General features: G+C 60.3%; 1 protein-coding gene across 7 annotated transcripts in view; it reads left to right on the top strand.

Annotated features, from left to right (window-relative positions):
* ADAMTSL2 (ADAMTS like 2) overlaps window positions 1-15812 on the top strand; it is a 34552-nt gene that overhangs the window by 14078 nt on the left and 4662 nt on the right. For 5 of the 7 annotated variants that reach the window (XM_057549334.1, XM_057549330.1, XM_057549329.1 and 2 more), the window contains 7 exons: window positions 2058-2406; window positions 3845-4217; window positions 9086-9183; window positions 13120-13246; window positions 14616-14829; window positions 15048-15203; window positions 15625-15795. In XM_057549334.1, the coding sequence (XP_057405317.1) occupies window positions 2058-2406; window positions 3845-4217; window positions 9086-9183; window positions 13120-13246; window positions 14616-14829; window positions 15048-15203; window positions 15625-15795 (1488 nt within the window). The remainder of the gene's footprint in view (window positions 1-2057; window positions 2407-3844; window positions 4218-9085; window positions 9184-13119; window positions 13247-14615; window positions 14830-15047; window positions 15204-15624; window positions 15796-15812) is intronic. The other 2 variants (XM_057549332.1, XM_057549331.1) reach the window with 2 other exon arrangements.

Here is a 15812-nt window from a genome sequence, read left to right as displayed (position 1 = left end):
GGCTCTTTGGCGGAAGAACTGGGGGAGTCATGACCATATCAATTAGTTGGGGATCCTTCTTCCCGGGGATCTGGCTGTTCCATCCTTCAGCAGATTCTGGGTCTAAAAAGTGGTCCAGGAAACTGGGCAGGGACAGTTACTTTTACGTGGCAGCTGCCCTCTGCTTCGTGATCATCCACCCTCGATTTCTTCTGATCATACAGATTGAGAAGAACCTTTTCTGGGCCCATGCGTTTGTCCCCTAGGAGTCCTTTGTTCTATCAGCCGCGTCCAAAGGCGGCTCAAGCTCCCTGGCTACCGTGTCAACCTCATTGCTTGTTACGGTACCTGAGCCCCCTTGTTCTGATTGTCATGGACAGTTCAGCTCTGTACTCGCTTCTCCTGCCTCCGGCCCTGGCCTATGAGAGCACCCAACACCATCCCTCTAGGTGTCCCGCTGAGTGGCGTCGGTGACTCTTCACCACCACGCTTCCTTTCACTGTGGCGGCCGGAATGTCCTCCAGGTGATCCTGCAGAAAATAGTCACCTGGCGGCTTTTCCAACCTTTTCCTCCCTCTTCCGTCGTCCGCTGTGGTGTTGCCAGCACGGGTCCTCCCCTCAGTGTCGGCCTCACCTTCTCCGGGGTGCTTGCGAACGTGGTCCCTCCTCCATCCTGAGCCAGGGCCCCCATAGGAGAGACTCCCCCCATCCAGGCTCAGCTTCTGCTGTCTGCCGCGGCTGGTTCTGCAGGGTCATTGCCGACGGCCCCTTCTCCCCCGAGCCGCCCCAGGGCTCCCCTGAGTAGGTGAAGAGGGCACTTAACGTGAGCCATCAGCCAGGTGGCCCGGGGAGGAGGTGGGCAAGGGCCTCAGGGAGGCAGAGGTCACCGTACCATCTTCAGGCGAGGGCCAGGTGCTGGCCTTAACAGCGAGGAATGGCCACTTTTTAGGCTCAAAGATTCAGGGGAATCTGAGATTTCAAAATTTTTAAGCAGATTGACTCAGATCCCCACGTCCCAAGTCTCCTCCCGGTCGGGCTCTTGGCGAGGTGGCGAAGCCAACACGCCCCGGCTCTCTGACTCTCTTCTACCTTTTCTGGCCCTGCTGGAGGACATGCGAGTCTCTGTGTAACACCTAGGAGGCCCTCTGGCTTGGCGTTAGGTTGGAGGTTTGGTGGTGATGTCACCCTAACCTTTCACTGTCTATCTCCAAAGCGCCACATTCCGTAGACCTTTCTCCTTTCTCAAGGTACACCCCAAGCCCGGCCAACTCCCAACACTTGAGACATGGCACCCAAAGCGCATTTTCCTCCTCTGATGTCTCATTCCAGCCTGCCACCTGGGGGGATCTCAGGGGTCCATGCACCACCGGGGAGGGCTCGCGTCGCCCCTGCTGGTGGGGGATCCCGCTCCAAACTCCCATTTGAGAGCTGCTTCCTGGGGCTTCTGACACCAGCTGACTTAGGCGGCGTCCCTGGAAAGAGCCACGAGCACTCAGCGGGGGGAGCAGGACAGGCAGGGGAAAAAGCTGGGGGGCGATGCAGTCTCGACAGAAGCCTCAGCCCATCCCCCAGTCACCTCTGATGCTGGGATGGTCCTCAGGGGCCTGGGCCCTGGCACTTCTGCTTGGCTGGCAGTGAGGGGGTCTTGGGGGGAAGGTGGTGGGGACGGTGCACTCTTATTACTTGGGATTTCTGGCACGTGGTGATAGTAAAATGCAGGTTGGGTTTTAATTGGTTTTCTTACCTTTAAAACATTCTCTGCACCCCGCACACCCTTCACTCCCTGTGCCTGGGGTGGACAGCCCCCTCCCGGGCCGTGTTCGCCCGTCTTTGGACACGGACTGCCCCTGGGGCCACGCATAGCCTTGGGTGGGCGTGGCAGCGTTCTTCGGTCAAGGGTGAGTCCCTGGGAAGGACTCAGCTGCAGGCCGCAGCAGGAAACCCTTCTGCAGCTCAGGGACGAGAGTCTTCTGTCCTCAAGGGGCCTGTGGGCAGTGGGCCTCAGCAGCCACTGCAGGCTGGTGGGGAAGGGGCTGGGGTGAGGGAGGGCTGGGATCCCACTTCTTCTCCTCCCCCAGGTGTGGAACCAGAACGGCAAAAGCCCCTCCATCACCTTTGAGTACACGCTGCTGCAGCCGCCGCATGCCCACCGCATCCAGCCCATCTACTACAGCTTCTCGGAGCCCGCCTCAGACAGCGCCGAGAGCCAGGAGCTGGACGGGGCAGGGCTGGTGGGCTTCCTTCAGCACAACGGCTCCCTGTACGGCCAGGCCTCCTCGGAGCAGCTGGGCCTGGACAACCGACTGTTCGGCCACCGGGGCCCGGGGATCGAGCTGGGTCTGAGCAAAGGCCAGGAGACCAACGAGGTGTGCGCGCAGGCCAGCGGCAGGGCCTGCGAGGGGCCCCCCAGGGGCAAGGGCTTCCGAGGTAACCAGGAGGAGGGGCGGGGTGGGGCGGGGCTTCCTAGGGAGAGGGGCCTCGGGTGAAGGGTCTTCAGAACCCGGCACCTGCAGAAGAGGGTGACAGAGGTGCCGGTTCCGTGCAGGCTGACGGGGCAGGCCCAGGGCCGGCCCTTAGCAGACATCCTCTGCACATACCTTCTTCCAGGTGGGTATGGTTATCCCCATTTGACAGGTGGGGAGACTGAGGCTTAGAGAGAGAGGTCTTGCCCACGTCACACAGTCCACCACGGAGGAGCTGGGGGCAAATCCAGAAGGGTCTGACCCCGTAGCCCGTGCTCTCACTCATTCGGTGGAGACAGACAGACAGACAGACAGACAGCATAGCGTGCGAGGTGTGACCAGAGCTCTGGAAGGGAATGACGGGCAGCTGAGGAGCACAGGGAGGACCTCGAGTTCTTGGAGAGGGTGACCCCTGACCTGAGGGCTCCAGAGCAAGTAAGGGTTAGCCAGGGGAGGGCATAGGACAGGGGCGGGGGCGAGGGGACCAGCAAGGGCCAGCCTGGCGGGACAGGCTCCAGGGGAAGCCGCAGGAGGCACAGCTGAAGGCGCAGGGGTGGGTCACAGTCTCTGACCGCATTGCTGGCAGTTTGGCTGTGCTCCTGAGGGCCGTGGAGTGACTCGTCGGGGCTGGGCTGGACCATCAGCCCTGCTGAGGGGTGGAGGGTAGAGCAGACTTGAGAAGAATCCCCTCACTGACTTGGGGGGCAAGTTTCCAAGACCCTCAGAGTCTTCAAGAAGGAAACACTTTAGAGGCGGTATTCGTTCCCTGGGGCTGCTGCAGCAAACTACCACCAATCGGGCGGCTTAAAACCTCAGAAACGTGTTGTCTCCCAGTTCTGGAGGCCAGAGGCCTATGGAATAAAATCAAGGTGTCAGCAGGGCTCTGCTCCCTCTGCAGGCTCCAGGGGAGGGTCCTTCCTGCCGCTTCCAGCTCCTGGTGGCTCAGGCGTCCCTTGGCTTGTGGCCGCATCGCTGCCGACCCTGCCCTGTCTTCACACGGCTTCTCCTCTGTGTCTGTGTGTCTCTGCGTGTTCTCTTCTTAAAAGCACAGCAGGCGTTGCCGTTAGGGTCTGTGACGATCTCATCTGGAGATCTGTACGTCTGTGAAGGTCTTATTTCCACATAAGCTCACACTCTGAGGTTCGGGGCAGATGATGTGAATTTTGGGGAAACCCTATTCAACCCACGGCAGAGGTCAAGCAGGTTCCCCAACAAGAGGTTGTCCAGGCCGGCTTGCGAGCCTCCGCTGGATGACCTGTGTCCGCTCATCGGGCGGAAACCTGCCTCCGGACGCTTCCCGGTTCAGGTCTTTGCTGCAGCCCCCCTGCTCCGCCCCTGCCCAGGGCAGCCCTTGCCCCCCCATGAGGGGGCGCCGGAGGTTGAGCCACCCATCTCCCCTGTAGACGGCAACGCCACCGGGATGGCTCTCGCGGGAGACCAGGATGACCAAGAGGCCGACGCCCGTTTTACCTCCCAGGAGCTCCTCTCAGCCAACGCCATCTCCGACCAGCTCCTGGACACAGGCTCCGACTCCAAGGAGCTCCCCCTCAACGAGACCAGCAACAGCATATTTGCACAGGGCGCCCCGAGGGGCTCCCCGGCCGACAGCCTCTACGTCGACTACGAGGAGAACGAGGGAGCCGGCGCTTACCTGCTCAACGGGTCCTACCTGGAGCTGAGCAGCGACAGAGTGGCCAACACCTCCTCCGAGGCGCCATTCCCCAACGCCAGTGCCAGCCTCCCGGCCCTGGCTGGGAACAGGACGCAGAAGGCCAGGTAGGAGGCGACTCCCCAGCCCTCTCTGGGGGCTGCCGGGTGAGGGCCGGGACGGAGGTAGGTGGGAGAGAGCCGCCCCTGCCCAGGGCCCCTCCCCCCCACCGCCTCACCCCGCGGATCTGAGCAGGGGGCCAGAGGCCTGGGTTTTAGCGTCTTTCCCACAAGTTAGGTCCACGGGCTAAAGCTGGTGCTGAGTGCCCACGTGTGATGGGATTCCGGGAACTGGGGGGCGGAGGGGGAGGAGGGGAACAGTTCTGAGCGCTTGGGGCTAAGTGTTCCGTGCGCACAGAGACACGTTCTCAGCACAACCAGCCTCAGCTTTAGGGAGGGGTATTGGGCTCAGAGAGGTGGGTAAGTGACGTCCTTAGGGCTCGGAGGCTGGAGGCTTGGGGTCCTTAGGGTCTCGGTCTGGACGGCCATTGCACACGTGGTCGTTGTGCATCAGGGGGGACAGCTCTCGCGGGAGACCATAACGTTCCCCGAATGTGGGGTGGCTCAGGACCACCTTCCCTGCTGGCCAGGGAGGAGACCGGGGGACGGTCCAGTGGGGTCCCCAGCCAGGGGCCAGGCCCCGAGTCAGGCACTAGGAACAAGGCCTTCTGCTGTGGGGCTGGAGCTGCCCTGGGACGGGCCGTGGGAGAGAGTCCAGAGCCAAGGACACGCTGGGGAGGCCTGGACAGTCACACTTGGGGACACCTGAGTCGCGGCTGGCCCTGGAGGAGTCTGAGGCCAGGAGCCTCCCTGGGTTGGGGTCAGCTGGGAGCAGGGTGGCTCCCGGCCTCCACTATCCTTACTAGAGGACAATTCCCTGGGCCGATGATGATGCCCCCATTCTCCAGAGGCTAACAGGGCAGCGAGGCCGGTTTAAACAGACCGAGCCAGGCTCAGCACCCCTGGTGGCGAGCGGGGACTGGAGGCAGGAACAAGCCCACTGGGTTTTTTTTTTAATTACTTAATTTTTAAATTTTTGGCTGCATTGGGTCTTTGTTTCTGCGCGTGGGCTTTCTCTAGTTGCGGCGAGCGGGGGCTACTCTTCGTTGCGGTGCGCGGGCTTCTCATTGCGGTGGCTTCTCTTGTTGCGGAGAATGGGCTCTAGGCGCGTGGGCTTCAGTAGTTGTGGCGTGCGGGCTCAGTAGTTGTGGCTCGCAGGCTCTAGAGCACAGGCTCAGGAGTTGTGGCGCACGGGCTTAGTTGCTCCGCGGCATGTGGGATCTTTCTGGACCAGGGATCAAACCCGTGTCCCCTGTACTGGCAGGCGGATTCTTAACCACTGCGCCACCAGGGAAGTCCAAGTGCACTGGGTTTTATTTTATCTTGTTTTCTGGGGACCCACCCAAACCCCTTGGCTTTAGACACCAAGCCAGTGGAACCCTAGCCAGGGCTGAGGATGCAGAGGTGGGCGTCCTTGGGAAATGGAGTTTGATGGAAGATTTGGGGTTCACTCTTGAGATGAGGCGAGTGGAGACGACTCTCTCACCCTTCCCCGGGGACGAGAGCAGGGAAGCTGGGCCCCTGAGCCCACAGGAGGTGTCCCCCTCTTTCTCAAGCTCTTTTCCGAGGCCCCATGAGATACCCAGGGCACATCCGGGGCAATTCTGAGGCTCTGGGTGGAATTCTTTGCAAATGTGGACAGAGTGGGAGGTCTGGAGCCTTCTGTAGCTGCCCTTCTTCCCATAGGGTCCATTTAGGCCATCTGCTTGCCTGACCCGGGTTCAGAATGCAGGGAGTGCGCCTTGGCGGGGTGTGGCATCCAGCAGCTGGAAGGGCGAGACAGGCTCTGAGTCTGAGAGTGGGGCTCAGAATCAGCCGGCACTTGCTTGTGTGATCCGGGGCCAGTTACTTAGGGCTCTTCTCACCCCCAGGGCTGTCCAGAGGATTGAATTCTATCTGGTCCCGAAGCGCTGAAGGCACCCAGCGAGGACCCAGTAAATGGGAAAGATCATTAATACACTGAGCCTCCGGAGTGGGGAAGGGGCCCTTCTGGGACCATGACCCAGTGTGAAGAAGGCCAGCTATCTGATGGTCAGGGTCCCTCTCTGAATGGGTTTATCAGGGTGGCACACAGGCTGCTGTTTAATTTGGCTTAAGGCATGGAAAGTGCCAGTGGGTCCCCATCCCAACTCTGTCCCCTCCCCGTCCCATCCCCATGGGACCTGGACCCATTGGTGACCCTCTCTGGTCCTCAGTTCCCCGTCCCTGAGCGAGGGGCTTGTCAGACGACACTTCAGGGCCTGACGGCTCGGGCACTCAAGGATTCTTAGGCCAGGTCATGGCACAAGCTTTTGGGTCCTTAAGTCACATTTTAAAGAATGTCTCCTGTCCCATTCCAGTTGACTCCCACCCCACCCCTGGGCCCTAAGGGGAATGATTGGGTTTCCAGTGCCATGTGGGATGCAGGAACCAATACAATGATCGCCAGCACTCAGAAAGTCCTGACGTGGTGAGATGGGCGGATCCCCCACCGGCTGCTTCAAAGGACACCGCGGACCCAGAGACCAAAGATGGTCTTTGGAGATAAAGGGCTGAGGGAGGTGGCGGGGGAAACCGCCAGGCCAAAATAGCCCTGTCGCGGCGAGTTGTCCAAACACAGGAAGTCGCGTCTGCTCAGAGAGGGTGAAATCAAAGGGGCAGCCCAGAAAGGAAAGGTTATTTTCACCTTCTCAGAACAGCCCCGAACAATCAAGGGATGCCCCGACACCAGACGCTGGCGTTGGGAACAAGCGTCTGAGACACAGAGACACAGAGTCCCTCTCTCAGCCTGGATGGGGGGTGGCGGGGGGCGGGGAAGCAAAGCACTTTATGAGCCTTTTATAAACAAGCGTGGTGGTCCTGGGGAAAGGGTCCAGACGCGGGATCTGGACCATCCCAGGGCTCAGGCGGTCCGAGCCTTTCGGATCAGAGGGCACTATCTTCCTTCCAGATGGAGGTGGGTGGAGGGTTGGTGGTTTCAGCGATTTCCTGGGTGTTTTTCTCCCCAGGGCCCCACTTCCGAGAACAGAGTCTTTTAGGCGTTGCATTGTTGTGCAAATACACGTTTCGAGAGGTGGGAGAGGCGCCTATGCGGTGCTCCGGCGAACAGTGCCATGTGGGCAGCCCCTCCAGAAATACCTTTGGTGCTTAAAACCCGAAGGGTTATTTTGAACCGCTTGCTGTCTCTCCAGAATGAGTCACGCTGCCTGCTGGCCCAGGAGGGTGTAATTAGATAAAGATGGCATGGCTTCTCCATGGGTGGGGTGGCCGGGCAGGGGCTGGATCTTTTCATCCCCTTTTGTTCTTGGGGAGAATTTACAGCTGTTGAAAGGAGGGTGGGGGACCCAATCAGCATATTTCAGAATCAGGCTCTTCCTCCCCAGGGAGGTTCCATGGGTCCCGTGTTCTGAGATGCTTGGGTCTTGGGGCGCCCCATCTTAAAGTTCCCGCTCACTTTTAAGGAGGAGAGAGGGAGGACCTTCCCCTTCCCCCTGTATGGGTGGAAAGGCTGGGGCAGGCTCCTGGTGGTGAAGCCACCAGGTGAGGGGTCCCAGCCGCCCGCCTGTGGCCGGCTGCCCTCGGCTTTCCCCTCCCTCTCCTCACCTCTCTCCCTCCTTCCTGGGTTAATGTAGCTACATCAGTAAATTCATTACTTAAGGTCGGTGGGTTGACTATTTCCTGGTTCTCAGAGCATGATGTGTCTTCAGGGCAACATTTATGCAAAAGTAAAATGTAAGAGCCGTTCTCATCCACTTGTGAAATTCCAGAAGTTGGAAGACAAACAGTAAACTCCCAGTTGAATCCAAACCAATGTCTCTATCACAGAATTGACTGGAAAGCCTTTTAGAATGGATGCCCTGCAACCCTCATCTAAGCCTGACCTCCGGGGTGACAGAAAGCCCCAAGGAAAGGACCTGCGAGTGTGCTCTGTGAAAGGGTCTTAGCTTAGGGTGGTCTTCAGTCAGCCCCTCTGGGCCGGAAGGGCAGTGGAGCTGGGCGGTGGGGTCTCCGGCATGTGTCGTCCCCCGGGCCACGGTACCACGTCCCCTTTGCCGGCTCTGGGGGTGGCAGGGTTCCATGGGCCGCATTCAAACTCAGCCGTCTGCATCTCAGAGCAGATGCCCGGGCTCTGGGAGCTGCCGCCGCCTCCCTCTGCCCTTGCCGAGTCCAAAACAAGCCTGCACGTTGGATACGGAGGTTGGGCCCCAGCACACCGACTGGTTCAAAGAAGCAAACAGTCCTAACAATAGTTGGCTGGGCCGCCTGAGTTCCGGCCAAGAATCCTAGCCCGTCGCTGGCGGGGACCCAGCCCGGCGTTCCCTTGCACAGCAGCCCTTGCAGACCTGGGCAGAGGCGTCTGGAGGGGACGCGGCCACTCCCCCGTCTGCAGCTGAGCTTTTCTATTTTGATCATTGGAGGCCCAATGGCTAGTGTGCCCCATTCAGTCAGAATCCCAGCTGAGGGAGGCCGTGGGAGAGAATTCTGGCACCTTCTCAGCACACCAGGTGCTTCTGCGGTCCCTTCCCGGGGAGAGGGCAGGAGGAATCTGCATGACCCTGCTAGAAGGTGACAGCGAGAAGGCTGTGTGTGTGGAAGGAGCAACTGCGATGTTGGGGGGCCCCAGATTCTTCACCCCCAGCCCCCGAAGGTGCTCTGACAGCTGCAGGGCAGTGAGCTCAGACAGTCATTGAGATGGAAAATGCCAACGTCCGTTCCATCCTACAACCTGCCGCCCCGTGGGTGCTGCTTCCCTTCTCTCTGTTCTAGACGGTGGGCACTGGGACCCCGACAGGTGGCGATTCTGCCTGGGGCTCAGGACAGGTACACAACCACGCCCCATGGATGAGAACACATCCTCCCATGAAACTCACCCCCTTCTCTGCCTCACCTGCTTTCAGGACCAGGCCCAAGACACGCAAGCAAGGCGTGAGTCCCGCGGACATGTACCGGTGGAAGCTCTCGTCCCACGAGCCCTGCAGCTCCACCTGCACCACAGGTACCCGTGACAGGTGCCGAAGGGCGGCACCTGCTGAGCCCACCTCCACGGTGGGTGCGAGTCCGGGCTTCGGGGCCCATGCACTTGCTTGTAGCCTCAAATTGCCCACACGGAGCTTATCTAGAAGTTTCCTGACCCACGAGGCAGTGTGATGAGGTGGGAGTTTGGATGTCCTTGCGCTTATGATGTGCTGGACCACGGTAAGGTCCAGCTGCTTGGGGGTTATGCAGCCCCCCAAAGACTCCCTCGTCATTCTTCATATCATACCTTGTTAGAACAAACATCCTTTTGGTTAAAAAGTAAGAAATCTCAGGTGGTGAGGATTTTACTTTTGCTTACAGCAAATGTAGGAGGGGGAAATAGACCCACGTGGTCTATGCCAGAGGGAACTGTTCGGATTCTAGGACCTCGTCCAGGGAGGAAGCAGGAGGGGAACGGAGACCCCCGGGGTTGCCTGGACAGATAGACACATGGGGTTAGTAAGTGTCAAGCTGGGGTTTGAAGCTGTGTCTGCTCACATGGCTGGATGCCACCACAGCAAGCTTCTGGCTCACAGCCCAGGGCCTGGGGCTCCATCTCCTGCCAGCTCTGGTCCCCTCCCCTGGGGACTGCTGCAAGGTCAGATGCCAGACCCAGGTCCAGGACCTGTGGCAAATGTAGGGAGACCCCGGGTGCCGCCTTATCTATACCTGCGACTTCGTGTTTGGGTTTGGGCAAGACTGGAGTTGCTGCCACTCAAAATGTATGATGCCCCCGACCCTGCCCTTGCCCTCCCACCCCAGCTGGCCAGAGCTTTGGATGTCCCCTGCATGCTCTGGCCAGTGTGGAAGAATTAGCAAGCCACTGACTGGACCCTGGGCAGCCGGTGGTCTGGGCGTGGTCACACCTCCTGCAGCCCTGGTTGGCATCTCAGGAGAAGGGCCCGAGGGAGGGGCTGGGGAGGTGGCCCTGCAGGGCTCTGAATGGACCACAGCCTCTCCGTCTTGGGCTGGAATCTGGGGCCCCTCCTTTTACATGCCTCTCTTCCCCCAGCAGGGCATGGGACAGGCTGAGTTTGGCCCCCTGATATTCCGGAGGGCGCGAGGTGGGCTTTGTGGGGTATGTGGTAAACGCTTGGGATGCGGTATTTGGTCCACCACACCCCATGCCCTTGGCAAATTGCTAAGTCTCTCCACGACTCAACTTCCTACCTGTAAAATGGGATGTCCGCCTTTCCAAACGTGGTTACAGGGCTAGGCACGAAACGAGAAATAAGTTGTCACGGCCAAAGCTCAACAAGCGGTCGCCATGACCAGCACTGCTGCTGTATGCCACTGGCTGCGGCCCAGGAGCAGACAAGCTGCTGGTCCCGGAGAGAACGGGGTTGAGCGCTGGGATGGGTGTTCGAGGAGCCTGCTTTGAGAGCCTGTCCCCAGAGGGCAGGGTCCTGTTCTGAACTGGGAGCCCCGATGTCATCCCTGGGACCCCATGCATGCCAGGACTGTCACAGAACACGTGACTGGGAGCGTCTCCTGTTCCTCCCGGACACATTGCTGCCCGGGGAGGTGACGTCGCTTGAGATCCCTCCAGGACGAAGCAGCCTCTGTGGCGAGGGGCCTGAGCCTGGCCCCGGGTGAAAGATGGTCCCCAGGGAGGTCACAGCACCATTTCTCAATACCCACACAGTGGCCAGGCAGGGGATGGGCAGACCTGCCCTGGGTGGCCCGAGGTGCAAAGTAGGACGAAAGAAGAAAGGAAGTGAGAAAGACAGATTTGGGCTCTGCTGAAAGGAAGCGCTCTCCTTTAGACGAGCCTGGCCGGGACTGGCATGAGTGGCCCCGACGCGGAGTGAGCTCCCTGTCACCGCAGAGGCACCAAGCTGGGCACAGGTGGCGCTCGGCAGAAGTGGTGGAGTCGGGTCCCTGCTGAACGGGACCCCCGCACGCTCTGTGGCCGGCTCTTCTCAAAATCTCACTGTGCCGGGTGCTGAGGCCGGGCCGGTGTTGGGGGCAGGGGTGGTTTACAAACCTTCCGTGGCCAACGGTGTCTGTGCAAACATCCACAATGTCACTGGCACACAGCAACTCTCCTGTGTCCTTGAACTTCAGCCATAGCAGCAAGCAATCTTTCTTTTCCTTAAAGACGCTCCTGGGAGCAATAGAAATGTAGGTGAATTGGTTTGGACTCTTAGCTTGAGTCTCAAGTGATGATTTCCAGCTGTTCTTGGCACCTCCTGGGCACAGGGTGAGGGGAGTGGAGCGGGCGGGCCCCGAGCTCACCCACCTCAGGCAGAGCAGGCCCACCTAGTTCAGTGTCGGGGTTTTCTGCTCCTTTTATTTAGAGGAAAGGCTCAGTTTGAAAGGGCTCAGTAAGAAGGTTTGAGAAGCACCGCGTTCAAGACCGATGTAGGGAGGCGGGTGTCCAGACGACTGGTGCTCTGATTCCCCTGCATCCCTGGGGGGTTCCCACTGTGGGGACGAGCATCAGGCTGAGGCCCAGAGAGTCTGACAGCGCTCACGTCACCCCACCAGCGAGAGACTGGGCTGGGACCAGAATTCCCGTCTCTCTTGATCAGGACCTGCTGTGTTTCCACTCGATGACGAGGAGGGAATGAATAATCAGGCACTTGCTGAGGGTCTACAAGTCCCTAAACTTGGACCTCCCTGGGCCCCAGAGCTGGTGTCTCTGAGGCCTGGAACATTCTGAGCAGACCTGGCCAGGAAGCCAGTCTCCCCCTCAGCGACGGCTAAAGACGACACAGCCCAGCGCTGGCAGAGAGGCACCAGTGATCGCAACCTGGCTCGTCCCTTACGGAAAAAAGAAAAAATCCCCATGTGGGCTGCTTCCCAGGCTGTTTCATTCCGTCCAGGGCTGGGGCTTGGAGAGGCAGGAGCCGCCGGCTTTCAGACACGCGCCGCTGGGAAGGGAGCGCGAGGTGGCTGGGGCCCTTGGTTTATGGGGAAATCGATTTCCCTCTGGGGGAAGGGAGACCCCAGTGAGGAGGGTTCCGTCCCCTCCATCATTCAGGAAGGCTGGGTCCCTCTCTCTCTCTCACACACACACACATCAGTAATAACAACCACCACAAACCCTAACCTCACCTGGGGACTTCACCAATGTTAACCCAGTGTTAACACTCTCCCTGAGTCATCCTGGCTCTTTGGCAGGGACCCACCCACTGTGTAGTGACTCTGGCCCATGTGCCAGCTCGGTACCGAGCACGGGGTGCAGGGGAGGAAGACCAGAGAAGCAGAAGGTGGAGCTGGGCGTCAAGGAATTAATAATTTTAGTTGAGGGCTGGCCCTTTACATACTGTCCCCCGATGGGATTTATAGAGTACCACGTATTTAATCACAATAATGATTAAAGAAAGTTTAAGAGGGAGTTTGATAAGGACCAGGGCATGCCATGGGAGGGCAGGGGGGATCTGAAGATCTAATATAACATCTGAGGAGTCTGGAAAGGGCTGGAATGGTTAGATTATCCATCCATCCATCCCACCAACCTACCCATCCATCCACCCACTCATCCATCCACCCACCAATCCATCCATCCATCCATGGATGGGTAGTTGTTGAATGCATGAAAATGAGCAACACTTGGCTGGCTTTGCCTCTGTGCCTCTATAAGGGCCAATCTGAGTTTATTCAAAACCCAGGGTTTGCGACACATAAACTGGGTGCCCAGCCTGGGCTGGATGGGGTGAGGGTGCAAAAAGAAGAGGTCAGGCCACGGGACATGGACGGGGAGAGAGTTCAGATCCACAAAGCCGTCCTCGCTGGGCTCCGCCTGCAGACCTGTCAGCTGGTAAATGTCACTACCCCCCCACCCCCACCCCGATTTAAACCGGGAAGCGCTGAGCGGTCGGGTGACTCGCTCATGGTCACATGGCCTGTCTGCCGGTCTCCAAGGTGCTCACAATTGGCTCACCTGGCCCTTCCCTTGTCCTGAACCCAGGGGTCATGTCGACGTACGCCATGTGCGTCCGCTATGACGGCATCGAGGTGGACGACAGCTACTGCGATGCACTGACCCGGCCCGAGCCCGTCCAGGAGTTCTGTGCAGGGAGGGAGTGCCAGCCCAGGTACCTGCCACCCAGGCCCCGAGCAGGGTGTGTGTGGGGGGCGGGAGGCGGGGGCCTGGGGCTCTGCTTTGCCCCTGCCTGGGGGAGCAGCAGGAGTCTGCACCTTGCTCCGTCGCCCAGGCGGACCGCAGGCCTGCGAGGGGCGCTGCACTGGCCTCCTGTCGGTCCCCGCGTGATTTCCCACGTTTTGCGGTAAAATCTGTCACCACGCTTTGCACACAGTGGGTGCTCAATCAGTGACTCCCACCGCAGGTTGAGAACCATTCTGAACATGACCTTTGCCCCTGCCGCCCCCAGGTCTACTCGATGCATCTAGAATTTTAAGAAGCCCAAAGGGATTATTCCCGAAATTCCAGCCTGATGGGTGTCCGGGCTGTGGGGGAGGCCCCATCTTCCTAGCCCCCCAGGCCTCCTGTCCTGCCTCACAGATGGTCTGAGGCTGAGCCCCAAGCATGTCCTCTTTCGGGTCATGATCATGATGGTCCCAAGATGAGCCCAAGGGTGCCCGGCCTTGGAGGCCAAGTGGATCCTTCTCTCTGACGCAGCTTCACACCCTCTTTTCTTCTGGCCTGCTGCACCCCGGGGTCTCTGCTGCATCCCGGGGTCTCTGCTGCATCCCGGGGCCTCTGCTGCATCCCGGGCCTCTGCTGCATCCCGGGGTCTCTGCTGCATCCCGGGGCCTCTGCTGCACCCCGGGGCCTCTGCTGCATCCGGGGCCTCTGCTGCATCCCGGGGCCTCTGCTGCACCCCGGGGCCTCTGCCGCATCTGGGGGGCCTCTGCTGCATCTGGGGCCTCTGCTCCATCCCGGGGCCTCTGCTGCATCCCGGGGGTCTCTGCTGCATCCCGGGGCCTCTGCTCCCTGTGTGTTCGCTCCTTTGTGAGAAGCTGGGTGTGTGGCCATGGGGGGTCTGCTCTTCCCCTCAGAGAGAGCCCCCATGGGTGGGGCTCGGGGCTGCAGGACACTGAGGCAGGATCCCCAGTTGGAGGAAGAAGGGCGGCAGTGGCAGGAGGGGAAGGCACTCTGGGAGGAGGGCACAGCGTCAGCAAAGGAACAAGGCCGGGACTTTGTTTCCCTGAAGTGGCTGGAGGTGGTCTGGAGGTGAGAGCAGGTGGAGGCTACAGGGGCTCCTGGGCAGGCCGGCCAAGCGCAGGCTCGCGTGCCCACTCACCACCCTACCCGGGTGTTTCCTACAGCAGGGGAGGCGGGGGTCGTCACGGCAACAGCTTCCCTATGGGGCCTGGCCAGCTTCCTGTCTGACAGCCCGTGGTGGATTTGGACCCCACGAGGGAAGGAGGAGCTGGGCCGTGGGGTCCCGGCCAGCGGGAGGAGGGTGGGGGTCGCTGAAGGCCGTGCCCGTCCCGAGGCAGGTGGGAGACTAGCAGCTGGAGCGAGTGCTCGCGCACCTGCGGCGAGGGCTACCAGTTCCGCATCGTGCGCTGCTGGAAGATGCTCTCGCCCGGCTTCGACAGCTCCGTGTACAGTGACCTGTGCGAGGCGGCCGAAGCCGTGCGGCCCGAGGAGCGCAAGACGTGCCGGAACCCGGCCTGCGGGCCGCAGTGGGAGATGTCTGAGTGGTCAGAGGTACGCATGCGCAGAGCGAGCCGGGCCGGGCTGGGAGGTGGGGGGGTCGGGGGGGGTGGGGCGCTGGGGGGGGTCGGGGGGGTGGGGCGCTGGGGGGGGTCGGGGAGGTGGGGCGCTGGGGGGGGTCGGGGGGATTGGGGCGCTGGGGGACGGGCGCAGGGCCCTTGCGCCGCTGCTCGGGCAGCCGCGGCCCCGCCCTCACCCCGGCTTCCCCGCAGTGCACAGCCAAGTGTGGGGAACGCAGCGTGGTGACCAGGGACATCCGCTGCTCGGAGGATGAGACGCTGTGTGACCCCAACACCAGGCCTGTGGGGGAGAAGGACTGCACGGGGCCCCCTTGCGACCGCCAGTGGACAGTCTCCGACTGGGGCCCGGTGAGGGCGGGCGGGCAGGGGGGGCGGCGCTCAGAGGGTGTCCCCGCGCAATTACGAGGAATCAAAACCTCTATCCCAAAACAAGTGGTCACATCCCGATGCCCTTTTATAAGCTCCCTGTCTGTCTGTGTGTCTGTCTCTCTTGCCTCTTGCCTGGATGAGACGTTCAGATGCTCACGGGGGTCCCCTCTGTGTGCTGGGTGTACAGATGAGCTTTTCAGGTGTCTTAGGCATGCTTTTTTTCTCTGTGTGTTTTTCATTGAGCATGCAATCTTTCTGTAATTAGAACAGAAAATGTTATTTAAAACATGGTTACCATGGCAACTACTCCCCCTCCCCCCAGCTGTTCCTCTCTCTTGGGAATGATGTCTGGGGGACCTGGGAGGGGGCTCTGCCTCTAACCCCGGGTGTCCCCTTGCAGTGCAGTGGAAGCTGCGGGCAGGGCCGCATGATCAGACACGTGTACTGCAAGACCAGCGACGGACGGGTGGTGCCCGAGTCTCAGTGCCAGATGGAGACCAAGCCTCTGGCCATCCACCCCTGCGGGGACAAGAACTGCCCCGCCCACTGGCTGGCCCAGGACTGGGAGCGGGTGAGTGCCCCGAGCCC

The sequence above is a fragment of the Balaenoptera acutorostrata genome, chromosome 6 (assembly GCF_949987535.1).
Source record: "Balaenoptera acutorostrata chromosome 6, mBalAcu1.1, whole genome shotgun sequence".
In the NCBI taxonomy this organism is placed as follows: Eukaryota; Metazoa; Chordata; class Mammalia; order Artiodactyla; family Balaenopteridae; genus Balaenoptera; species Balaenoptera acutorostrata.
This window is presented reverse-complemented; position numbering and strand designations above follow the sequence as displayed.